Source organism: Balaenoptera acutorostrata, chromosome 2 (genome assembly GCF_949987535.1).
Source record: "Balaenoptera acutorostrata chromosome 2, mBalAcu1.1, whole genome shotgun sequence".
NCBI lineage: Eukaryota > Metazoa > Chordata > Mammalia > Artiodactyla > Balaenopteridae > Balaenoptera > Balaenoptera acutorostrata.
This window is the reverse complement of record NC_080065.1, coordinates 154,649,499-154,675,295: the sequence shown is the minus strand read 5'-3', so window position 1 is coordinate 154,675,295 and position 25,797 is coordinate 154,649,499. Positions and strand designations below refer to the sequence as shown.

The 25,797-nt window shown below is 47.0% G+C and overlaps 1 protein-coding gene across 3 annotated transcripts in view; it reads left to right on the top strand.

Moving 5' to 3' along the window:
* Positions 1 to 25,797, top strand: part of SLIT3 (slit guidance ligand 3) — a 625,193-nt gene that overhangs the window by 472,947 nt on the left and 126,449 nt on the right. For all 3 annotated transcript variants that reach the window (XM_007171383.2, XM_007171384.2, XM_057541374.1), the window contains exons 8-10: positions 3,908 to 4,071; positions 13,234 to 13,375; positions 23,728 to 23,799. In XM_007171383.2, coding sequence (XP_007171445.2) covers positions 3,908 to 4,071; positions 13,234 to 13,375; positions 23,728 to 23,799 — 378 coding nt within the window. The remainder of the gene's footprint in view (positions 1 to 3,907; positions 4,072 to 13,233; positions 13,376 to 23,727; positions 23,800 to 25,797) is intronic.

Genomic DNA, 25,797 nt, shown 5'->3' with positions numbered 1-25,797 from the left:
TTATAGAAAATGAACGCTGACCCTCTCTAAAAGGATTTGCTGGAAATTTAATTTAGCATCTGTGGCTAAAAGGCACCTTTTACAAATTGGCATTTGTATTCATTCACCTTATCTTCTGTAAAAGTGGTTTTGCCAACATGAAATATGGTGTTTCTGTCCACAAAAGACACAGAACAACTGACAGGAACCACGTAGCCACCTTGATGCTTTGGTGGCTAAGAAATGATAACCTTGTACAGGCAGGGCCTTGGGTTGGGAAGAGCCTGAAGTCTGGAGCTAGTCTCCTCACAGTAAGAATAATAAGAGCAAACATTTCTTCGGTAGTTTACGGTGTCCCAGGCCTTGTGCTTAGCATTTTTCATGAATCATTTCAATCCTCACAATGGCCCAGGCAAGGAGGCACCATTAATATCCCCATTTTATAGATGATAACACTGAGGCCCAGGATTCGATTGCTGCCCAAGGTCAAAGTCGAAAAGCACAGAGCCTATGTCAGATTCTGGCACTATGACATCAGAACCTGAGCTTGTCCTGTTCAGTAGGAACAAAAGCAGAAGAGCATCAGGTGAGCTGAGGAAGGGGAGACCGGAGCTTCCACATAGCTGAAAGGCCACTGGAGGCCACCCTCCCTGTGTCATTGCCATCACAAAAGTTATTGAAAGTAATTAAGATAATGTCTCTTCTCACTCAAGAAAACTAGAAATACTCCTGGCAGTGTCTGGGCTCAAGTTTCGAGATCATCAAGATTCTTTTTCTTTTAACATTCGTATTTGGGATAACATTGCTCAATTTGATCTACGGAACATGATGTAAAAGGCAGCTTGAAAGACTCTGCCCAGCTCGACTCTCCAGCCCGTCTGCTGGGTAAAATTCCAAGAGGGGGAGATCTGAGCCTGTCCACTGTCCTGGGCTTTTTTTTTTTTTTTTTTTTTTTTTAAAGTTTTACTTGATTTTATTTATTTATTTATTTATTTATTTATTTTTGGCTGTGTTGGGTCTTCGGTTCGTGCGAGGGCTTTCTCCAGTTGCGGCAAGCGGGGGCCACTCTTCATCGCGGTGCGGGGACCGCTCTTCATCGCGGTGCGCGGGCCTTTCTCTATCGCGGCCCCTCCCGTCGCGGGGCACAGGCTCCAGACGCGCAGGCTCAGCAATTGTGGCTCACGGGCCCAGCTGCTCCGTGGCATGTGGGATCTTCCCAGACCAGGGCTCGAACCCGTGTCCCCTGCATTAGCAGGCAGATTCTCAACCACTGCGCCACCAGGGAAGCCCTGTCCTGGGCTTTTGACAAGAGCATTCACATGGCTTCAAAAGCAGTTTGGGTCACCTCTTCTCCATGGTCCTACTTACGAGAGGAGAAATTCCTACAAGAAATGGACAAAGGGATAAGGGCCATCTGTAGCAAGGTTAAAAAAGGAGGTAGCTTGGGGCTGGCCAGTGGGGATTAAGGAACAACCAACCTAATATAATCTTCCAAAAGGGAAACCGCTGACATTTTGATTATCCCAGAAATTAATCAGCTCAGGTAGGATCTGACTTACCTAAACCTCATTTTTGTTGTTCCATTGATCTCTTACCCCTGACTGGAACTGATGGGAATTTGTTTGCATTGATCCGCCTTGTTTCCTTAGCTTCCATACCTCAGTGCCAAAGAGGGCAACTGCCTTTCCTAATAAAAGCCAAACTCATTAAAAGGCACACACACAGAAAAAACTCTGGTACCTCAGCCTGTGTGTGCCACTGCTGCCTACCTCCGCTCTGCCTTGTCACTAAGAACTGACCCACTGTCACTTTTTTCCTAGACAGCCTTTATACCTGGTGGTGTATTCCTGGCCGCGCAATCATCTCTCTCTCCCTCCCTCTCCCTCTCTCTCTCCCTCTCTCTCTCTCTCTCTCTGTCTCTGTCTCTCAGCAGCTCACTGATGGGTCAGGAGACAGATCATTTTCCCTCATGCTGCAGTTTCCCCAAAAGTCCCAATGCAGAAAAGGAATTCCCTCCTCCCCTTCGTACTCTTTGGGAAAGAGTAACCAGCTCCAAGTCCAACACCAGGCCCCCCTCCGTCCTTGGCACAAAGTGGTCATCTTTGTTGAATACACAGAGGTCTTGCCTTCTTTCTTAGAACAGAGGTCCTTCCCTCCAGGTTAGGATTTTGCCTCCCCTCCCCCTTCCCACCTGTCGTACCTCTTCCTGGAGTGCCAGACTAAGAGGGAGACGGGCTTGTTTCCACAGCATCGGGGCCTGAGCTTTGACGCTCAGAGGCGAGAATTCCTTGGGGCCCATTACAGGCACACTGTCTTGGTCCTGGGGGTCTATGCAGTTGTCTTTGACTTTTAAGAATTGGCTCTGAAATACAAAAAGAAAATTATAACATCAAAATTAATCATGTTTCAACAAAATCGTAAAAAATCTTTTCAAATATTTTTCAGCAGAAAAAAATGGCATTCTAGGTGGGATATGGGTTTGTTTAGTCAGTCTGATACTATGGGACCTGGGACCCCCACCCTGAGTCTGCCAAGGTCCCTGGTGGCCCTGGCCTGCCCGAAGTTTGCACCCGTGCAGGGCCAGGGAGACTCTGCTGGCAGGCAGCGCAGATGGGCTACACTTGGCCAATGTTTAGCAATGTTGACCTTACACTAAGTGGAGTGTGGTCAAGAGCCCTTCAGCTCTCTCCATTTCAGACACGGATGTAGCCTGAGCCACTGCTTCGGTCTGCCACTCAGTGTTAACTGGCATGACACAGAGTACTTGCAAGTCCCAAGATATTGCTGGCTGATTAGCAGGTGCAGGATGGGGCAGCTGAAATTTGTATCAGAAAGCCAAGTATATGATAAGCTGTTGTGACTAAAACTCACCTACCGCCGCTTCTAATGATCTAAGTTTGTAGGGACTGTGGAAGTTGGAAACCCCTGATGCAGAAACCTTGGGGAAGAACCTTTAGGAGCCCCTGGGTATCCTTAGGTTGCCCTCCAGACAGTGGAAAGGAAATTCAACTTAACCAGATGAGGCTCCCCTCAGATGTGGAACCTGAAGATCCCTCTCAGGAATCTTATTCACTCCAGGGTGAGAAGCTGATCTGGAACCACAGGTACTCGAGGGAGAAAGCCCAAGAGTCCTGAAGATGGATAAAAAACCTTTTCAGAGGCACCGAACCAGTCACAATAGCAAATACACCAGGTGGACTTGAACTTGGGAAGGCTAGGAAGGGCACTCTGGAGAAAGTGCTGTGGATTACAAGAGTCTGTAAACACCTTATTTAAATAGGAGGATGAAGAGAAGGTACATCCTTCAGAAAGTACCCTTCTCTCTGTGCCCTGCTTACCCTGGCTAGAGCACACAGCGGTATTGGTTTTAGGCTCACCAGCATGACACACAGGGGGTCCATTAAAGCGACACTTAGAAAACGAAGGAAGGAGAGAAAAGACAACAGCAGATCTCGGCCACAGTTCACCACAGACTAGAGCGTGGAGATTAAGAAGCTGTTGTAAAGCATCTGGAACCAGGGCTAGCTAAAGTACGGAAAGCTACACCTGAGTCACCCTTTTGGAAGTTTGACCTGAATCAGGATCATTGCTGTAATAATGTCACCCTCCCTCTTCTATGTGTTGAGCCTTTCCTGAGTGGGAGAGAAAAGGGTGGAATTACTATTTAAAAATGGGAATTGCTCAGAACCCTGGAGGCCTCCATTGGATGTGGCCGGCACGAGAAGATGACTGTCATTTGTGGCTTGGCAATAAGAGGGTTGAGGCTGCTGTGGGGATTCCGCAGTGCAGAGGGCAATGGTCCCCTGGGCTCCCGAGGATTGTCACACTGGGCAAAGGGCACGGAGGTTCAGCCCGCTCTATTCAGACAGTGGCACCCTCCCCACTTCCTGCTGTGACATCATCGTCCCTCTGTCCCTCCCTCTCCCAGGCGCCTCCACTCCAACCACCTGTACTGCGACTGCCACCTGGCCTGGCTCTCGGATTGGCTGCGACAGCGGCGGACCATTGGCCAGTTCACTCTCTGCATGGCTCCTGTGCACCTGAGGGGCTTCAACGTGGCGGACGTGCAGAAGAAGGAGTACGTGTGCCCAGGTGAGGTGACCCCACCACTCCCCTCCCCTCCTGTCCTGTGACTCGCCCACCTGGGAGCTCTTCTTAACATCACCTTGGCCTTGAACGCACACCCCAGCCCAGAGCTCCGTGTGGAGCCTCGCGGGTTGCCCCAGCATTCGCCAGTCACTTAAAAGAACTCTAAGGTGCCTCCAGGGGTTCCAGAAAAGAAGCTCTTGCCATCTGATAAAGGAAAATGCTCAAGGAACTCATGAATCACTTCCTTTTAAGCCTCAGAGTCCATTAGGTACTTGAGCATTGGCCAAACCCGTTCCTATCGCCCATTTGCTCCTAGAAATTGAGAGTCAGGCTAATAGAGGCTATGGGGTCAGCCTGCTTGGCTGGAAATCTTAGCTCTGTCTGTTAATGGTGTGTGACTTTGGTAAGTTACTGCATGTCTGCAAAATAGAAAAAATTGTAGTCCATAACTCCAGGGATGGGTGGGAGGATTAAATGAAGTAATGCATATAAAGCACTTAGCATAATACACAGCACTTGGTAAGAGCTAATGAATGGAGCTTAATTATTATAGTTTAGTGGGCCCACAAAATGCTGAGCAAACACGAGAGTTTGATCTGTGGGTAATCGAACTGTAAGAGAAGCACAGGTGCCCATGTAGTACAGAAAACAGAGCTGTGCTTGGACATGACTGAAGGCAGCTCATCTCTCCAGGACGGGAGGTGGCTGAGTGGCCTGAGAAAAGCTTCCCAGAGGATGTCACCTTTGCCTTGGGTCCTAAATGTTGTTTGCTTGTTTGTTTTTACTTTTCATTGACATTGCCCAATCCCATCCATTCTTCCCTTTTCTGGTGGCAAGGAAGTAAGCTAATCTCTTGATTTCCTCAAAAAAAAAAAAAAGAGTATTCAGTTGAGGAGTTCCCCAAAGATGCATTCCTGAGATCCAGGAACTCAGTCCTGGAATTGGGACCCAGTGGCTTCTAAAGGCTGATCTTGGGGCTCTGGTGTGTAGGAAGGGAAAAGGTCAATGAGGAGCTTAGCGTGGGTGGGGTCTGCACTTTTCACCTTTTTTTAATTGCTGCTCACTTTCAGTATGGAAGGTTTATTGAGCCCACTATGCGCTATGGGACCCCCATGTGGCCAGGAGTGCAGACTGGCCCTCTTCTGCTCTTAGGCTGCGTTTGCCATATATAGGAATTTTCCTTGAATTCAACTTTATCTCCCTGATCTGCTGCTTTCTCCTGTCATGTTACAACTTTATCAAGTCATTTAATACCCAAAAATATTTTAACATGTTTCAGAGCAGTACCTCAACAATTTCCTATAGACGCCCACTTAGAAATCACTTTCCATCAAACACATAATAAAACCGTTTATCACACAGACACCCAACTCAAATATAGTGACTGTAATTACAGTAATTATTAGGCAAAGGGTACAATATCGGCATAAGTGCCAGTGAAAGAAATAATTATAGAGTGCAGGAGTCATCCAAAAGCTATTGAGAAAAACTAATTAGGGAGAAGGTTAAAACACATTATTATGGGTGGGTACCAAGTTTAAAGCTGCGCACCAACACGAAGGTGCTTCGTCATGAAAGCACCTTCCCATCAAGGGAGTGCCGAGACATTGCTTACCCAGCAGCAGTCAGGACCCAAAACCCAGGGCCGGAAGGCTGATCCTCCTGGGTCCTGGAAACGTTACTGCCCCAGGTCTCCCTCCTCTGAAAAAGCTGGATCTCACAGGTGGGTTAATAGTTACATAGGTGACTGTGACCTTTATCATATCCCCTGTTTATAGCAATCAAGCCCATTGCTTGTGATGGGCTGTAACTTCTTCATACGAGGCCAGGTGTCTTTTAAGGACACGAGAATTTAATCCACAGACTGCAGACATGAATATGCTGTTAATCTCCACCCTCTCACTAGTAGTATGAATTTAAGGGAGTGACATATTAGGGCCCCTATGCGTGGGGGATTTTTTAGATGCTCTTCCCAGGCTCTCAAGGCTTCACAATAGGATGCTGTGCAGGGTAACTTTCTGAAAAGTAAGTCAGATACAATGGCGGGGGGAACTGGTGAACTGAACATCTGTAACGAATGAACGACCGCCCTCATTAGCGGGGTTCAGGAGGAGCACCCCCTGCCAAAATTACTACGTCTTCCATGATTTGTTCAAGGTAGGTGGTGAGACTGTGATAAAAGGATGCCAGAGGAAGCAGCGTGGAGCAGGACTCAGCCTGTGCACGCACAGGAGGTCAAAGAAACGGGCTATTTTCAGGTACCGACCAACCCGCCTACCATGAGATGCAGCCCACCTCTGAGGGTGCAGGCCCTGCCCCACGGCAGAGCCCAGCAAGGCATCCGAATGAGGCGGTCTGGGACAGACCTGCTGGCCATTGTTGAAAGCTGCAAAACCACCAGGGTCCCTCCTCATCCAAGCTATTCCTCCCATAACCCGCAGGAGGAGAACTTCAGTCGAGAAAGGAGGAGCATGAAAATCTCTTAAAAAATAGAAGTCGTCTGCTCAGGAGAAAAAAGGGCATGGGGCAGCACTTAAACCATCCCTATGCGTATTCATCACCAGTGGCCCCTGTTGAGGCAGCCTTAGAAAAACCTCCCTGCGCCCCTACACGGTATCGAAAAATTCACCCAACGCATGACTCCAGAGACAGGAAAGAGCTTTATCTCTCTCAGCCTGTGACAGCCCTGCCTGCCCAAGTTCCTGATATCTCCCTTTGAATTAAATCCGGCTGTCTGGAGCCCAGCCTCTTCTCCCCAGAAGTCCAGGCTACTGGTTCCTTATCACCGCAGCTAACCCAGAAATTTGCTAGAAGCGCACTCTGGCAAAATTCATCCCCTCTGTCAACGGTCCCCTTCAATCAAAGGCATTTATTTTCCTCCGCTGGGGAGAGAGCTGGGCATTTTTCACAAGGGTGGGAGACTCTTATTTTATTTATTATTAACAGTTTTCTATGATATACAGCAGGACTGCTTAGTTTCCTTTAGCTCTTGTTGAAGGGATTTCTCTGTTAATTTTCCTTGTTTTAAGAGGAAGTTAGGGCCCTAGTACTAGAAGAGTCCCTCAGTGGACGTTATGAGTTCATACAGCAGATTGGAGAAAAGGTTCTGCTTTGGCCATGATTAGGCTCACGTGAGTTGCAAGTTGAATTTTTTTTCCATCCTTAGCTAAAGGGCTTATTTTGGAGTTTAAACTCTAGGATTTGTCTTCCACATGTCAATTTTCTTATCCCTTAATCTGAGAAAGTTTCTACCAGTTACAATTTGTAATTCAAGGGTAGTAGCTAAATATTTGACCTCTTGAGTCAGTTATCTCTTTCCTCTGAATATCTTTGAACCCATTGGTTTGTCCACCCGTTTCACATTTATCCGTCCTTTGCCTTTGAATGTGAGATATATTTTCATGAAGATTAATCTTGTCTTCTAGTAATAAGGCGCCGTGTCTTACATTTTTTTCCGGTGCCCCAATACCTAGAATAGTGCTGGATCCTAATAGCCTCTCAACAAACTCTTCCTCAGTTATTATTAAAAATGAAACAGGTGTATCTCCTTGGAAACAAGAAACTTTCCCCTTCTACTTCTTTTTTTTTTTTTTTAATTTGAGACTAGTTACTAGGTATAAAGATAATTAAGGTGAGCCATGACTAGCCACCCATTTCCTTAGGAGGTTTTAATTAAAACACCATAATTGGACATTGCAGGAATGAGATTATTAGGTTTATTTAGCCATTCTCCAAATTATCATGCCTCTGGTATTTAAATCATGTTCATTTATATTCTCATCATAATTGCTCAAGTCCCATTGTCATTGCAGTCTGTTGTTGGCTTTTGAAAGACCAGAGGCCAACAGGGATGCTTAATTTGAATACTGGAATTAATTTATTTCCACACGCTCACGAGGCCAGTAGATTTTCCAACTCTCCGCACTCTACTGGGCGAAGTTCTCTTTAAAGACAGAAAGAAAGAAACGACGGCTCTAACGCAAGAGTGTCCAGCCATCTCCAGGGTAGCTGACACAATACATGTCTCTCCCCTGAGCCTCCTTTCCTGCCTCCTGAGATTCCAAGGCTTTGATGGTTTTCCACTTCATGGCAATAGAGAGGCAAGGTGGGTGTCTTTTTGGCAGAGGAGATGGTAGAAGAGCCCTTCTATTATGGGAATAATAATAATGGATCTACGACAGGGGTTTTATGAGGGTCAAGTGAGGTGATATATACAAAGCACTCAGTGCAGTGCATAGGAAACATCCTATAAACGTTAGCTACTATTATGAGAATGATGGTCATTATTAGATTGGCCACGACTGTGTCCACGGGCAGGTACGCTCCTCTCTCAGGGCTTCTGTTTCCCCACCATCTCCATGGCCCTCTCTGGGTCTGGAGTTCGGTGACCTCTGCCCCACTCATCTGGGCAGACAAGTTAGGGCCTTTGGCTTTCAGGGTGATGATCATTCCCATTTGCCAATGAGCAGAAGAACAAAGATGGGATCAGAGCTGGGCAGGAGTCATATCCCTGGTCACTGCTCCATCTTTCTTCTTTCTCAGAACTGGAGGGAGAATTGTGCAGTCAGCAGAGGGAGGGTAATTTGTACAATGTCCATGCCAGTGACCACAGGTACTTGCCCAGTGATAGGTCTAGCTGGGAACGCATTCCTGCCCTCTCGCTCATTGACAGCCCCCTGGGCGGGGAAGCAGCTCCCTTGATGACCAGTAAGAGCAGGAAGGGCCAGCACCTCCGTTCCCCCCGAGCTCTGCTCTGCCCTCCCTCCAGACATCAGGCCACAGTCCAGGGAGTCTTAGGAGACATCTGAAGGGAGGCCGGGCATCTCAGCTTCCTCCTTGTTTGGCACAGAGGTGGCTTTGGCTCCAGATTGAAATTCCAGAGCTGCAGTGATTAAGGAAAGGTGAGATGGGCCCCCAGAAGAGAGACAGGTACTCGGCCCACATCCCCATCTTCCTACTCTGATCAGGACACCCTTCCACCCCAGGGCAGTAGCATTTTAGCACTGGGATGGAAGAGTTCCAAGAGCAGAGAACCTGGGCACTTATTTTAAAATGAAGAAAGGAAGAACAAGTCCACATGCACTCCTAGGTTTATAAGAGAACGTCTTAGAAAGTAGATGACAGGGGGTCTGCCTGCTAGTTCATCAATACGCTCTGATTTAAGGCCCTTGTGGTGCCAGGGAGAAGAGGCAGTGGTACCAGTCGGCACCGTGAGGATTCACAGGCCCCCTGAGAACGCATCGTACAACAGGGACACACACGTGCATGCAGGCAGGCACACACCTAGAGAGACCCTTTCCATCAAGGAGACGCAGAGACTCCTTCTACCCCAATATAAAAGCTCTGCTCCCATTCCTCTCTGCTTCCTAGCTTGTCGTCATAGAGTTTGCTGGGTAGAAAGGTAGGTGTTTCCTCGCTTTGTCCCCCTTGGAAATCTCCTATCTCCTGCATCACTCTCTTTAGCCTCAACGTGTGTGCACAGGAAAGGCTGGCAGGGATGGATTTGCTGACAGAGGACCTAGGACACCTGAGCTTCAGGCGTGAGAGTCCTGTCTACCCATTGCCACTCCGTTTCCCCACTCTGAGGCTGATGCTATGGACCGGCGCCCAGGGCACTCAGAACTCAGGGAGCCTCCCCTCACGGTCCTTACAGAAGAATCGTTCACCTCCGTAGCTTGGTGGCATTCAGTCCCCATGTCTCTAAGGCTTCTGGGGCAATTTCATTCATGTATTCATCCTCTCACTCACCCAAGGTGTGTTTATTGAGTGTTTTGTGCCAGGCCCTCTTTTAGGCACTGAGGATATAATAGTGAATAAGACAGAAAAGGTCACTGACCTTGTAGAACTTACATTCTAGTCTCACTCTGTCCAGAGACAGAAAGCAAAGGGGAAGGACTTCTACCACACAGGACTTAGAGGCCCAGAGGGAACTAGGCTTGGTCCCTCCAGCATTGATTAAGGGAGAATGTTTCCAGGGAAAGCAAACAAATCTTTCAACCCCGGCTTAAACCTGAAGTGTTCTGTTTCAACAAGAGAGTAGCATCCTTGCCATGTGTGAATACCTAGCTGGGGAGCTGCCAGCCCGGGATGCTGACAGAGACTATAATTACCGTTGTTTCTCTCTGTGTAATTAAAGGTGTTGTTAGTGACCTGGTTAAGGAAGCTTTTCAAATCCTTTTTGGCCTTGACAACATCCTTTGCAATGTAGCACACCCTTTCTTCCAAATCAGAGCCACCCTGTGAAAGACATAGCTCGTTCCCAGAGGGACTCAAAGCTGCAGCCTGGGTCTGGTTTAAACAGAATTCATTTCAGCACAGAAGTCAGAAGGGGTACCTTTGAAGAAACTCCATTTCAGAACTTTCTGTTGCCCATGTGAGCCCTAAAACATAATGCCTTTCTTCCGCTCTTTTCTGACACACCCCACTAAGTAATATTTTGACAGATCAAAAGAGGGACGGCCATCGGATACCCTGTGCCTCAGTGGATGGAAAGAAAGGCAAGTGCTCAGGCTCAGGGCTCCTTGGAGCCCCTGATGCTTCCCATCCAGGAAGGTGTGGGGTGTGGCGTGTCTCCCTGGCTGGTCAGGCACCCGAGCCCCTTGATATGCAGGGCCAGGCATGGCAGTTTTCTTTGGGGAGCACCATCTACACTTCAAAAGCCCTGACACCTGCAGTCCTGGCGCTCCCAGCCTCCTTGGGAGGATGCAGGTGAGGGGACGTGAGCCCTGCCCGCTGTAGATCCTCTTTGCCACCTGCAAAGAGATGCAGCAGAGGAGGGAAAGCTTTTAGGTGTCTTCTGCTTCCATTTTTCTGAAGAACAGTAGTCGATCTCTAGACCCAGAAAGGACTTCAGAAGTCATACAGTCCAAACTTCACCAAGATGGCAGCAGAAAAGCTCAGGGCGGGGGTTACTGTGACTTGCCTGAGGTCTTGTAGACAATTCGTGGCAGAGCCAGACGCATTATTAATAATAACAATAACAGGACTTCCCTGGTGGTCCAGTGGTTAAGGCTCCATGCTTCCACCACAGGGGGCGAGGGTTCGATCCCTGGTCTGGGGAAGTTCTGTGTTCCGCATGGTGCAGCCAAAAAATAGTGATAATAATAATAACAACAAAAACAGTAACAAATAACACGACTAAGCGCTAACTCTGTTTCATGCCCTCTTCTAAATATTGATATTTTACGTGCATTAATTTCCTTTGCCTTAGCAATAAAGCCATGCTATGAAGTAAGTATTGTTGTTTCCCCCATTTTACAGGTGGGGAAAACTGAGGCACGGGGACATAAGGATGATAGGATAGAACCAGGGTTCAAATTGAGCCAGTGGGACTCCAGAGCCCACACTCTTGGCCACAACAGTCTCATTCCTGATCTGAGGTTCTTACAGGCTGGCTCTCTGGGATTGTCATTTTCTCAGAAATGTAAAGACTTTCCCAGTTTGGAACAAAGCCAGCACCACCTCTCTCTCTAAGAGAATGTTCCACTTGGGGATGTTAATGTAAGTTGTCATCTCTCTGGCATTTTCCATGGTCTCTGTTAGATCCACTAGTGTGACACTGGAGAGTTTGAAGTCCTTGTACCCTAGACAAGAATATTTGCTCGAATGTTCCACCTAAGAGGATGTTTTTAAATTGTGTGTGTGTGTCTGTGTGTCTGTGTGTCTGTGTTTCTGTGTGTGTGTGTGTGAAAGTGAGGCCAAGGGAAGTAAGAATCTTTGGTCACTGGGTTGCACTTATGGCAAAGTAAATGTTCCAAATTAAGCCATAGGCATCGATTTGAGTCTTGCAGGAGGACCACCCCCAAGTATAGGGACTGTTGAACGTGGAGAGGGGAGCTTCTGCTTTAAGGCTCACTCACTGTCCAAACGAGGACTTGCCCCAGGCCCGGTCAGTCCTCTGATTCTACCACCGTAGCTAGACTCGCTCTGGCTTCCCAGCCTCAGCCTCTCCAGTGAACAGGGGCCAAACCAAAATCATCTTTGCCTACAGGTATTTTCCATGTTTCACGTTTAACCTCTCTCTAAGAGCCCCCAGCCAGACGGTCCATGTCTGAGCAGTGAGGGTGTTTGCAGAGTTAGTCTGAGTTTGGTCTCAGCCCATGGCCCTTTGCTCAGGGAGGTGGATCTGGAAAGACATTGAAATCACCCCTGTTGGCTGGATCCCCAGGTATAGGATAAGGTCCTGAGAAGGCCATTGGGTTGAGTTTACCTTTTGGACCACAGTGTCCGCATTTGAGAAACTAACCACAGGTTTGCGATTCTTACCTCACTTTGAAGAAACAGTCATAGCGTGAAAACTTATACAGTGTCTTTAAAATGTTTGAATTTACTTCTGTTAGCGATTTGGTGTGACCACCAGAGAAAGTGATTAAGATTCTTATGACTCTTTGAATCTTGAGTTAGTTTGCTAATATGTTTATCTTCATTCGGCTTTCTAAATAAGCTCCTTCCTTGCCATTTTCTTGGGTTTTTTACCACTTTGCGTTAAATTCACACGGGTTCTCACCTCAAACAAAACTAAGACTCCAAAATATGTAGTAACTTATTCACTTTTTTTCTAATGAGATAAGTTTTACTTACATGTTCTTTGGACATAAAAGCTGTTTGAAAAGGCCTTGGATGTCGCTGTTGATGGCTCTGTTGACACTTGGACAACATCAGTGCCCCAAATGAGGAAATTCTGTCACCTTTTCTCTTCCCACTTGGTTCTGATAGTGACTTCCAGCCACTTGAGAAAGAAACGAAGGTGCGTCTACATGCGGTATCCAAGCCCCAGATAAAAGCCCAAAACCCTGGAATGTCATTCAGACATGGGACGCCCTGAAAAAGTAGTCCCAGCGTATGCTCTTTGCACTGCAGTGGCATATTTTCATGTGTGATTGATTCTGAGAGCAACTCTGTCTCTGAAAGACTAAGGATGAGGGGATGACAGAGCAAGTGGAACAATCTAGAAATGGTCAGGTCGAGGGTGGACTGTCTCCTCTTGGCTGAATGTTTAGCCAGCGGCAGCTGTGTCTCCATCTGAGGGCCGATGTTTAGCTGGTGATGATTTTTCAGGTAGCTGATCAGGTAACGCTGCCTCCTTGGGAAGCCGGTTAAGAGACACAGAAGCCCAGGCGGCTGCTGACACTGACATGAATTGACCATTGTGTTCTGGTCCCACAGGCCCGCACTCGGAGCCTCCATCCTGCAATGCCAACTCCATCTCCTGCCCTTCAGCCTGCACTTGCAGTAATAACATCGTGGACTGTCGAGGGAAGGGCTTGACGGAGATCCCCGCCAACTTGCCAGAGGGCATCGTTGAAATGTAAGTGCCTGCCTGCCGCCCTCTGTCCCTGGCGAGTTCGCCTCTTGGTCTCAGCCAGTCCCCCACAGGCTGGCGGCACGCTGGGCTGTTAGAGCTGACTGTTGAAAGCACTCAGCAATCCCTTTGCTCTCTTTCCAGGCTTTCCCAGGTATGATAGCTCAGGGTTTAAGAACATAGATTCTAGAGCACAGTCAGCAAATGACAGCCCATGGGCCAAGTATGTCCACTACCTATTTTTGTAAATAAAGTTTTATTGGAACACAGCCACACCCATTCATTTATGTATTGCCTATGGCTGTTCTTGTAGGGCATTATTGAGTAGTTGTGACAAAGGAACTTACAGCCCACCAAGCCTAATATATCTTCTGTCTGGCCCTTTACAGTAAAGGTTGGCCAGTCCCTGCCCTAGAGTCACCCCGGGATTATATCCTGCCTCTACCATGTACTAGCTGTTTGTGATTATGGGCAAAATAATTGCTCTCCCTCGTCTCTAGTATTCTCATTTATAGTAATGTGATAATTATAGTATTACTCAACGGGTCATTGTGAAAACTAAATGAAATACCACACGTAAAGCACTTAATATAGCCCTTGACACAAGGGCAAGCCTTCTATAAAATGGTGGTGGAGGAGGAAAGTATACGAATAATGAACTGATTTCACAGCTACTATTACTGAGCAAGAGACTGAGCTCTTAATCATCTCAAATCAGATTATTGTCATCTAGATTAGACCTTTGGGTAATGAGACAAGATTGTGTGTGTCTATGTGTGTGCACAGGTGTCCAAAACTCCAGTAAAATTTGTTTGTCCATGTAGCTTAATCTTGTCCACTCTTCTCTCATATGTTAGAAAATGGCCAGTGTCTCATTCTGGATTGAGTAGAGGGTCAGTGAACATTGACCTGAAGATCACTCTTTACATGACAATAACTGTTTTCACTTCTACCTTCATCTTTAGATGGCTTTATTAAACACATGATTAGATGGAACCCCCCCAACTACAAACACCATTAAATAAAATGCCTCCAAATAAAAGATATTGTATACATTTCCCTCACCTCTCTGCTGCATCATCTCCTCTCCCTACTCCCCCTCCCCCTCCTCTCCTTCCTCCTCCTCCCTTTTCCCCTCCTCCCCCTCCTCTTTCTCCTCTTATGCATGCCCTTCTATTCCCAGTGCATTCCAATAGATGACCCACTGACCCTTTCATTCATGCATGCATTCATTCAACAAACATCTATTGTGAGCCCACTGTGGTCCAATCATTGTTCTGTGCTTAGGGAGCAGCAGTGAACCAAATAGACCAAATTTCTGCCTTTATGGTGCTTGCATTCTAGTTGAGGGAAGAGTGCAACAAACAATAAACAGAACAAAGTGAATTAGATATTATGTTAGAAGATGGTAGGTTCTATGCAGAAAAATAAAGAAGTGAGTGAGAGAAAAAGCAAGTGGATATCTGGAGGAGAGTATTGCAGATAGAGGGGACAGCATGCACAAAGGCCGTGAGGTAGGACTGTGCGTGGTATACCAGAAGGCCAGTGTGGCTGGAGTGGAGTAAACACAAGGAAGAGTGCCAGGGGATGAGGTCAGAGGGGTAATGAGGGGCCAGATCATTTTAATGACTTTGTTTCACCCTGATTGAGATGAGAAGAAACATATAACTTACAACAGGGGAGCTTTCATTTCTTCTTTCTTCAGTTGCTTTGCCAGCTTTTCTCTGATTCCCTTTAAAACGTTCTTTCCCAGCCCCAGTGGACACAACCCATGCCTCCACACCCTTCCTGCAGGCAGGAGCGAGTCAGCCACGAGTGTTTTTTTGGCCCTGACATCCACACCTTCTGTACCTTCCTCCACCTTCACTCAGCCGTCAGTCTTCTTTTAGCAAAAACCAACAGTGAATTCCCTTTGTGTTTTACTGTGACTTGCCTTCACTCCTTGTGGTCCGTTGCTCTAGCCTTGGAGAGCCCTTCCTTCCCGGGACTTCACTTAGACCTCACACCTGTCCCACCCATCCCCACCCCCTGCCCTTCGTCCCCCATTTCCCCCTATGCCTGTCCCTCCTCTCTGCCTTTGCTGTACCGTTCCCCCTTCTCTTTTTCTCCCTCCCTTGATCCACCGCCCCGCTTCTTTCCCTCTCTGCACCCACGGTCTTCCCACTTTCCTCCCCAGCCCGGTCTCTTTCTCCACCCAGTTAACCCTGTGTTCCTCGTCACAAGAGCCGTCCCCTCCATCCATGCCAGGGTAGGACTCTGGGCCTCCCAATGAGGGTGTCAAGACAGAATTCCTGCCAACCTTCATCTCATTTCAGATTCCCATAGCATGTTGCTTTCTTTCTCTGCCCCACCTCGTTCCTTTCCCGTTCCATCTGCCAGGTTTTTTTTTTTTTTTTTTTTTTAATAATTAACACACTTTTTTTTTTAAATTTATTTAATTTATTTATTTGGCTGTGTTCGGTCTTCATTTCTGTGCGAAGGCTTTCTCTAGTTGCAGCGAGCGGGGGCCACTCTTCATCGCGGTGCGCAGGCCTCTTACTGTCGCGGCCTCTCTTGTTGGGGAGCACAGGCTCCAGACGCGCAGGCTCAGTAGTTGTGGCTCACGGGCCCAGTTGCTCCACAGCATGTGGGATCCTCCCAGACCAGGGCTCGAACCCGTGTCCCCCGCATTGGCAGGCAGACTCTCAACCACTGCGCCACCAGGGAAGCCCCATCTGCCAGTTTTTATCTTTTCTCTTTGGCAACCACAGACCTTCCGCTGACCAGGTCCCAAACCCCAGCCCTGATTCAGGAGCTCAGGCCTGCCCGCCCTCCTCTCCCACTCCACACCCCTGTACCTCCAGCCTGGGCGTCACGGGCACACAGCTCAGGTGTCTGGGGGAGAGAAATTACGTCCCCACTGGAGATGCGACCCATGGAGGCCAGACCATACCTGGGCCGTTGGGCTCACACCTGGACATTGAATTTTAAAAGGAACATTGACAAGCTAGGCTAGTTCTTTCTGAAAGACTGTCTGATTATTACTGAGTTTTTCCTTAAATGAGGTCAAGTAAGAATAACAAGAACAATGTGATATTTTTCCATTGAGCAAAAATATTCCATTTCAAGAAGTGTCCTTTATTTTAAATTTCTAGACTTCCTTACTCTGTTATCATTGTTGTTAAAAATACTCTTCATTTTATAAAATGATGACCACTGAAGGATGAATATGTGTGTGTAATATAAATATGTGTTTAATCATATGTGTCATTATTATATAATTATAAATATAAGTCTATATATAAATGTTATGTATAACAGACACACAGAGATTGCCTTAACTGACAAAATAAGAGGTCTGTAACCACCTAGCCTATGAAATCTAGAAGTCTGGGAATGGCCAACCTAGCTAGAGTACTTCTAAAACTAAGCAGCCACAAACAACAAGCACGGTCTTAAGAGTGTAGACGATGAATTCAGGCAGACCCACATTTTAGCTCTGCCCTGCCTTTTAGCCATTGGCAGATAACATTTCTGAGTCTTGGTTTACTCAACTGAAAAATTCGGAGGCTAGTGGTACTGTCTTAATGGTTCGTGTGAAAGTGAAATGAATATATGCTATCAGATGCGTAGTATTGGGTCTGGCACATAGGATATACTATGTTAGCAGCGATTGGTATTATTTTACTACAACTGCAGCTACTACTGCCACCACTTTTATATTAGGCATGGTGAGAAAGGTTGGAAACCACATCACAGGAGCTGAAGCTACCTGCGTAAGATCCCTCCATAAAGCTCCGTCAGTTCTTTGAAGATTATGGTTGAGAGAACAGGTTCAAGAATTAGGCTAGCCACTTGCATTGTGAATGGAGGCTGGCAGTAGCTCATCTTCATGCAAATGTATGCAGACATGGAAATAAGGCTGCCCCTGCTGACTGGGCACACACGACCCACCAGACAGATCGCCTAGAACTTCTCTTGCTGTGCTTGCCTCATTCTCCTCTGTGACAAAATAAAGCTGAGACATTAAAGCAGATGAGGCAAGATTCTCTGGTTAGGTACTGGGAGAGGTGACATGTAAGAGAGACCTTTGCAGAGGAGACCTGTTTGTTCCTTGAGGCAACGAAGCCCGTGCCTGGGGATCTGTGTGTTGGCCTAAAAGTCTTTCAAGCAGTTAAAATTCATCCTCTTATCAATGAGAGAAGACCAGTAGGTGGGGGAGGTTGAAAGATAAGAAAGAGGGAGCAGAGAGTAGAAACTGTAGCATGCACCCCAAGATGCACAGGAAGTGTCTGATGTATCATCCCAAAGACATCTGAACGTGACTTCTCTTTTTACCATCAAGAATTCCACCTCATGTCCATAGCCATCTATATAACCCAGATTTCTCCTTCTCCTTAGGGTTGCTTTGCACCACATCTGGTTCTCTGTTCCCTACATGTGCAATCCTTAGCTGGCAGTGATGCACTTAAACCTTGGGAGGGGTTCTACGCTCCCCAACATTCAGGGGAAGGAAGGTCTATTTCTCATGAAAAGCAATCTAGCAGACTCTGCTATATTTTTTTCAAAGCCAAAGCAGCTCAGAGAAGTGTGCACTGGTCTCCCCGAATAGCAGAGCCAATTCCTCTAAAAACAGCTTTCTTCCAGAGAACCCACAGTGAGACAGTTCACTGCAGATTTTCCTCAAAACTGAGCTCCCACCCACAGCGCTGTCCTTGCTGCTCCCTGTCGTTTCTCTGAACCTGCTGCAGCCTCCAGCAGGGATAGATTCTGGGAAGAGCCAGAGGCCCACACGTTCTTCTGTTCTGTGGTCTTCGTTCCGCCCTCCTGGCCTCAGGGCTCGAGAGGGGCCATCTGTGCCTAGAACCTCACCTTCATCTCTGTCCCATCTTCTTCCATTTTCGCTCTATACCTCCACTTAGTGTCATCCCGAGTCCCATGCCCTTGGCTATAACAGGTAAATTTAGTTGCCAGAGAAAGGTTGTGGATGGACTTAAACGTCAAATCATAAATCAAAAGCATCTAGCGGAAAAGGTAGCCCCATTTTCCACCTAGCCTCCCCTCAACCCCATTGTTTATCTGGGGTGGGGAGATAAACAATGGTTTATCTGCTAAACAAAGCAAATATGCTCCCACGATACTGGTCACCAGGGACATTTTTAAAACGAGAGAGAAGTTAAAAAAAAAAAAAAAAAAAAAAGCAGCCAGCAGAAAAAAAGGGCTGGAGGGCTCTGGAAATCATCAACATCAGGGATTCTTTTCCTTTTTTTAAAAAATTGAAGTATAGTTATTTACTATGTTGTGCCAGTCTCTGCTGTACAGCAAAGTGACTCAGTTTTACACATATATACATTCTTTTTTTATATTCTTTTCCATTATGGTTTATCCCAGGATATTGAATATAGTTCCCTGTGCTATACAGTAGGACCTTGTTGTTTATCCATTCTAAACGTAATAGTTTGCATTTACAGACCCCAAATTCCCAGTCCATCCCTCTCCCTCCCACACCTCTCCCTTGGCAACCAGGCAACCACAAGTCCATTCTGTATGTCTGTGAGTCTGTTTCTGTTTTGTAGATAGGTTCATTTGTGCCGTATTTTAGATTCCACATGTAAGTGATATCATATGGTATTTGTCTTTCTCTTTCTGACTTATTTCACTTAGTGTGATAATCTCTAGTTGCATCCACGTTGTTGCACATGGCATTATTTTGTTCTTTTTTTAATGGCTGAGTAATATTGCATTGTATATACGTACCACATCTTCTTCTGAGGACACCAGGTTTCCGGGGGGCTTCCATGTGGAAGGAGGGGGGATGGGGTGGGTTGGGGGCAGGTGGGATAAAGGTGAAGCTGATCAGGCAGCAGAATAATTAAGAACAGAGCCTTGGGGTAGATAGTCCTGGGTTTGGATCCCGGTTCTGCCTCTTTGGGTACCTTTCTTAACATCTCATGTTTCACTTAGTTCCCATCTTTGCAAAACGGGCCTCATCGTCCCTACTAGAGATTCTCCATGAAGATTAAATAATATAACATAATTGTGTAGAAAATTAGCACAATGTTTGAAAGCTACTAAGTGGAATCTAAAAGGAAAAAGCTTATGCATGTGTCACATATGTGACATGATAGAATGCTTTAGTCTCAAGTTCTCATTTTTTTCTAAGTTGATGACAAAGATTTCTCTGTTGGAGACATCTGAGAATATGCATATAATAAGAAGAGCAAATCTGGCTCTGTGTCTGCACCTCTCTTTTCTGTAGGCAATGCCAGGTACTCTGCAAAGCTGGTTAGGAATGACTCATGTCACATATGCCCACATGCCTCATCTCTGTTGTTATTATATTAGTGATACTACTTGCTTTGTAGTATTGTTGAAGGAATAAAATGAGCCAGTGTGTGAAGAGCACAGTGTCTGATATATAAAAAGCCCTCAATAAATGGTAGATGTCCACCATTATTGCAACCAGTATTCTAATCCAGCTCCAGAAACTCTCTATCAGTTGACTTGCTGCCATGGCCCTGCACCAGCTATGCCCCTGCCAGTTCCTCTGGCATCACGTTGACTTATGTATCGCTAGAAATATATTGTGTTCAGTCGCGTGTTTGCAAATGGCAGATCATTAAGGAAGCACTGAGGAACTAGGGCAAATCAATACAGAACGCAAATGGCTGAAATCCCCATCAGGTGTTCGCATTGTTTCTACCAGTGCCGGAAGATGCTCAGATGTTTGATTTGTATGTTTGTTTTTATGCTAGTTCTATTAAATCAGTTTGCAGCCTGAAGAATGTTTGCCAAAGAAAGACACATGTGCCAGTTAAGAGAGACCAAAGACAGCCGCTGGCTTCAGACACATCCCTAAATGTGACAGTTTTTTGCTGATGCTAATGCTGCTTTTTGTCTTTCACACTGAATTTTTGTCACCGGGAGTATGGATCTTTGCATGCTTGTTCCAAGCTGTGCAAAAACCCACCAGAGGCTGCCTGCTGCGTAGAGACTGTGTGTGTGCCCACACACGTGCGTGTGCGCACACACCCCAGACTTCCTCCCTTGACCGAGGGGCAGTTTTCCTGAGGATGAACGGGCAATGACTAAAGGAATGAAGGTGCCTCCGCAGCACACGGTATTCAGCAAAGCTCAGTGACTGAGAGTGCAGACTTTCCAATTGGATGAACTTGAGTTTGAGTCCCAGCTGTAGCTCTTCCTGGCTTTGTGAATATGGACAAGTGACTTAACATCTCTGAGCCTCAGTGTTCTCATGTTTAAAGTGGGAGTAGTGAAAACAAACAGGATCTGCCTCAGAGAGGTGTCAATACTAAGTTAGATGTACGGTGCAAAGCTCTTAGTCTGATGCCTGACTTTCAAGTACAAGCTGATACATAGTAGCTCTTACTGTTACTATCCTCACCCTTGCCTTAACTTTACACCTGAAGCACACTGACAAACTCTAATGCCCCCTGGGGCAGGGCTAACCCACATCACGTCCTGGCCTTGGCACCGTGTAAGGGGTTGGATGTCCAGCGGGTACCCACAGCAGCATAAGAGGCAGAGAGACTGCAGAAATAAAGACCATCCCCAGAGTGTGCAAGGGTGAAGAGTACAGGATACACAGCAACGTCCCTGCCAGGGTTAACAGGCTAAGATGGGAATTCTTTGTTCTTTGTTCAAAGCCACACCTTTGCACTCTATTTGCATATTTTATACATATATTAATATATATGTGTGTGTGTATATATATATATACATATACACACACATGCATCTATATTCCATCTTGCCTCAACTCCTACAGCCTTTTTACAACATACCTACTTCTGCAGAGGCTGCATGATGTCTCAGAATGAGTACTGGGGTCTTCACCCCTTAAACTTTTCTGGGACTTTGGGAAAGCTGTTTTAGTATATGGACTTCACTTTCTCTGTTTTCAAAAAATAGAGAAGGCAGTGCATCCAATGGACGGAAAGAGAAAGATGCCAGTTCTGCCACTCATTAGCTCTGTCACTTCGGATAGGCTCTTTGATCCATGTAGGTTTTATTTTCCTTGTCCACAAAGTAGGGCCAACACAGCTTGCCTCAGAAGTGTAAGGATTCAATGAGATAATAGACATAAACCAGCTCGATTCCATAAAGGACAACTCTTCTTGTTATGTTAGCAATAAAATCTGGTTCTGTGATGGACCGTCTTGGGCTGGTCTCTATCACCAGATTATTAAACTCCTTGGGGATAGGTATCACATCCTACTCACTGATTCATCCTTCCCTTAGCTCTTGCACCCATTACTAAAGTGGACGTTATTCATTATGAACTGCACGGTCAGCCAGCTGACCTGACTTGCCTGGGCTCTTGGCCTGCAGCTGGGAGCAGTGGATCCTCTTGCAGAAACTGAGGGGATTGCCATCGTTACAGACAGTGGCTCTCTCCAGAGGCATCCTCCAGCCGCAATCCCCCTGCCAAAATGGCAGGTGAATCCCAGGATTCCTGGAGAACATTTGCCACCCGACTGGCAGCCCCAGAGGTTCACGGAGCTGCTGCCTTGGCTGAGAAATCCCTGAACTCTGCTCAGCTGGAAAATGAGAATGTCCTTGGAACTTCTCAGTCAAGGCAGCCTGCCCGGGTCTACTGCCTCTGTGGGTGGCTATATCCAGGAGCCCGCAGCCTCTGCGACCTTGTGGCGTGCTTTTTGGCTCACCGCGGGCCAGCCAGGCCGCTGTCCAGCCAGCCTATGCCCACGTGCTCGACAGAGCACGCTCCCCAGCCCCTCCAGCCCCATGGAGGCTCTCTTAATAGACCATGGCAGCCTCATTTGTAGACTCGATTCATCCGGCAGCCAAGAATGATCTGTCCTGATGCTCCCTCTCTCCTCTCACCCGCCCTTCCTCTTCCTCCCCCCCTCACCCCCTTCCTTCGGCCTGGAGAGTGATTTGTCTGTGTTATGGGTAGGCCTGACAAACCATTCCACATTAGCAGCTGAGATGTTGTTTGAAATGGGAAAATTGCTGGCAAACTGCTCCATTAGTGGTTCCAGTAACAAATACTCTCTTTCCCCCAATGAAGATGAGATCGCAGAGGCACAAATTAATACAACTGTCTCCCCTCTTCTGCAGCGGGGATTACTCTTCAAGATGAATGGGTTCATCCCAGCCAGAAGTGTGCATCCTCTAGATTTAGCCTCCAAGGGAGCCAGTTCCTCCCATCTCTTCCTTCTGCTTCCCCCAGCCCTCCCCTTCCACATACACACACACACAGAGACACACACACACACAGACACACACACACACACACACACACACACAGACACACACACACACCCTTTTTTGTGTCTTCCCAGCAGAGGGTTTGGGGAACATCCATGCCAAATGAGGAGGTGATGAAAAGATCCACACCTCGGAGAGACAGGAGATGGATGAGGAGGAAGTACTGAGTCCTCAGCCTGGACCAGGCCGTCATTCATCACCTCTAATAGAGGGCCCCGCCTTCGCTCATGCCTGTTTCCCACCACACCTGTTCTTGGTGACGGGATGTCATTTGATAGATGAAAGAATGAAGAATGAAAAGGCTTGCTCGCTCCCCATGTTCCTCTTCCAAGGAAGCTCTGGGCCCTGGGCCTGCAGCATCTCTTGTTCTTTCCAGAGTAATAGGAGAGGGAGCATTTCAGCAAAGTCCGTAAGGCCATAAAGCTACAGACTGTAGCAGCAACCCAGGGGAGTGACCCATTCGGGGCCCCTGGGGCCCTCAGGATATCAGGGAGCCAGTTTGATGAATGTCAGGCTGGGAGCCTAGAGACTTGAAGGCTGTTTGTTCATCATATTAGAACAGCCAATTGAAAAACCCAGAAACAAATACTGAATCATTAGGTTGTACACCTGAAACTAAAGTTATATGTCAATTATACCTCCATTAAAAAAAGAAAAGCCCAGAAATGAAGTCTCTGCCTGTACTGCACCCCCGCAGCAGGATGGTGGAGGTTTTAACTGAATGGTGACGTGCTTCCAGAACAGATTGGCATTGCTGTCTGTCCATCTCTCTTCACTCTTCCTTCTCTTTATCCCTTTGACGTTTTCAGCATTCTGGTTACTTCCTACAGCATTTTCTGAAGATGACAACTGGCCCCCAAAGACAACTTATCATAAGCAAGAACCAAATATCCTCAAGGAGAAGTCATCTTTTCTAGCTTTCTCCCAGGGGGTATCAGACCCTGAGCTGGCCGCTCCACACACCAGAACACGAGTCTCTGGCTTTCGGACGGTGTTTACCAAGGCTCCCTCATCTAAGAATGTATGCCACGTGATGGGAGAGACCATATCCTGTCCTCAAGGCCCCCCCGGCAACCATTTGTTGTTGGGTGGATGGTTAATCGACTCTTTTCTGCTCTGTTTCTCAGACGCCTGGAACAGAACTCCATCAAATCCATCCCTGCTGGAGCCTTCACCCAGTACAAGAAACTGAAGCGAATGTGAGTCTCCCCTGGAGAGAAATGGGCCCAAATGGTTTCAGTTTGGGGGGGTACTGTGTGTAGCGGGCAGCCTGCCCAGATGAGAGGCTGCATCACAATCCTCAGGAGAGTGCAGTGTCAGACCTGGAATGTCTCCCAAGACGGGGAGGTAAGACCAGAGTGCTGCATTCAGATGGGGCGGTGTATGGGTTTAGGCACCTCAGATCTAAGGGCGACTCCAACTAGAGTGAAGTAAAATGATCTGGGTGGGAGGTGGGGCTGTGTCAGCCTAAAACAATCCCATCTCACCATTTGATTGTCCCCTGGTTTGGGGGATGTGGACCTCAAGTAGGAGCTTCAGTAGAGATGTGGCCCTTTCCCTATATCATCCTACAGCACCGTCACCAACATCCCTACCACCATGCACGCATTCATCTAACAAATTCTTAGCCGATGTCCATCGGGAACAAAGAACCGTGCTGGGATCTGTGGGTAGAGGGTGAACTAAAACGAAGGCTCGTCTGATGGAGCTTGCATATTCGAGTGGGAGGGCACAGAAATAAAACCAAGTAAATGTCAGAAACTGACCAGTACTAGAAAGTTAAACAAAAGAAGGGAAGGGTCTAGAGATTGATGGAGGGGTGGTCTCTAGATGGGTTGACCCATGAAGGCCTCCATGTGCAGGCGACCTGAATGAAGGAAGGGAGTGAGTCTAGAGGAGTTCTCAGGAGCATGCATGGATGGTTTGCAGAATAGTGAGGAGGAACAGGGTGAATGAAGAGAAAGTGGTGGGGATTGTGCTGGAGACGTAGCGTAAGGGCCAGCTCCCGTGGGCTCTTTAGACCATGGTAAGGACTTTCTAATCTTTCTAAGTGAGATAAGAAGCCTTGGAACCTCCCTTGCCCATGATGATCCCCAGCATGGCCATTACCACCATATCCAATACCGCGCCATCACTACAGCCTATCAGTACCTGCTGACACCAACACTGCAGTGTACCTTCCCTACTCCATTGACAGCATCTGAGCCTCATGACCCTCATCCCTGCCATCGTGGTAACATCATCAGCACCACCCCTCCCCATCACATGACCACCCTGAGCACTGCTCTGTGAGTCACTCAGAGCGGGGTGCTCTGAAGGGAGGCTAGTAGGATTCAGAAACAACCCAGCCATTGCCATCACAGATATTAAGAGCCTAGGAGGGAGGCTCCTGTCCCTTTTCCAGGCTAAGAAATCATTTATTATAGCCCAGTAATCACGATGCTGCTTTGATTGCACTTGCCTACTCTCTCTGGCCCCCCACACAGAGAAAAGAGAGAGGACAGGTAGAAATATGCATGGACTTGGTCTTTTTCCCTTCCACCGCAGGCTGATTCATCGGTTTCCCTTGAGTAGGAGGGCCTGCATTAAAGAGGTTAAGTGTCTGCTTGCTCCTTTTATGTTAAAAATAAACATCCCCGCGAAACAGTGGCATTGGTACGCTTTACCCTCAGATCTTAGGAAGCCAACTTCCCATCTCCCTGGAAATCCAAACCAAACAAGATTTTCTCCTGGTACAGTTCCAGAAGTAGAAACCAACATAATGCGCCAGCCCTAAGCACGTACTCCTTCCCTCCCTTTGGCAGCATTCCTGCTGGAGGAGCTGTATAAATATAGACCTTAATATTTAAACCTTGGGCCATTAATCTCCTGGTCTCCCTGCTTCTCCAGCTCACTCTCCATATGCCCCCCCAATTCATTTTTAAAGCCCAGCTTGATTATGCAGCGAGATAGTAATTTCAATGAAAAATGACAAGTTCAGTCACGGCCCCAACCTATATCTCTTACATGATTTAAGTGACTGCTCTAATTTTTTGTGAAGTCCAGGTAATTTAGAGTGTGACTATGTTTTACTGTCCCTTCTCCATCCCATTGGAGTTGCCATGATCTGTGCATTCAAAATTCATAAGATCTTCTCCGTCACGACCTGGGAAGTAAATCATTTTTGATCACTTCTGATGCTATTGATATTTACTATG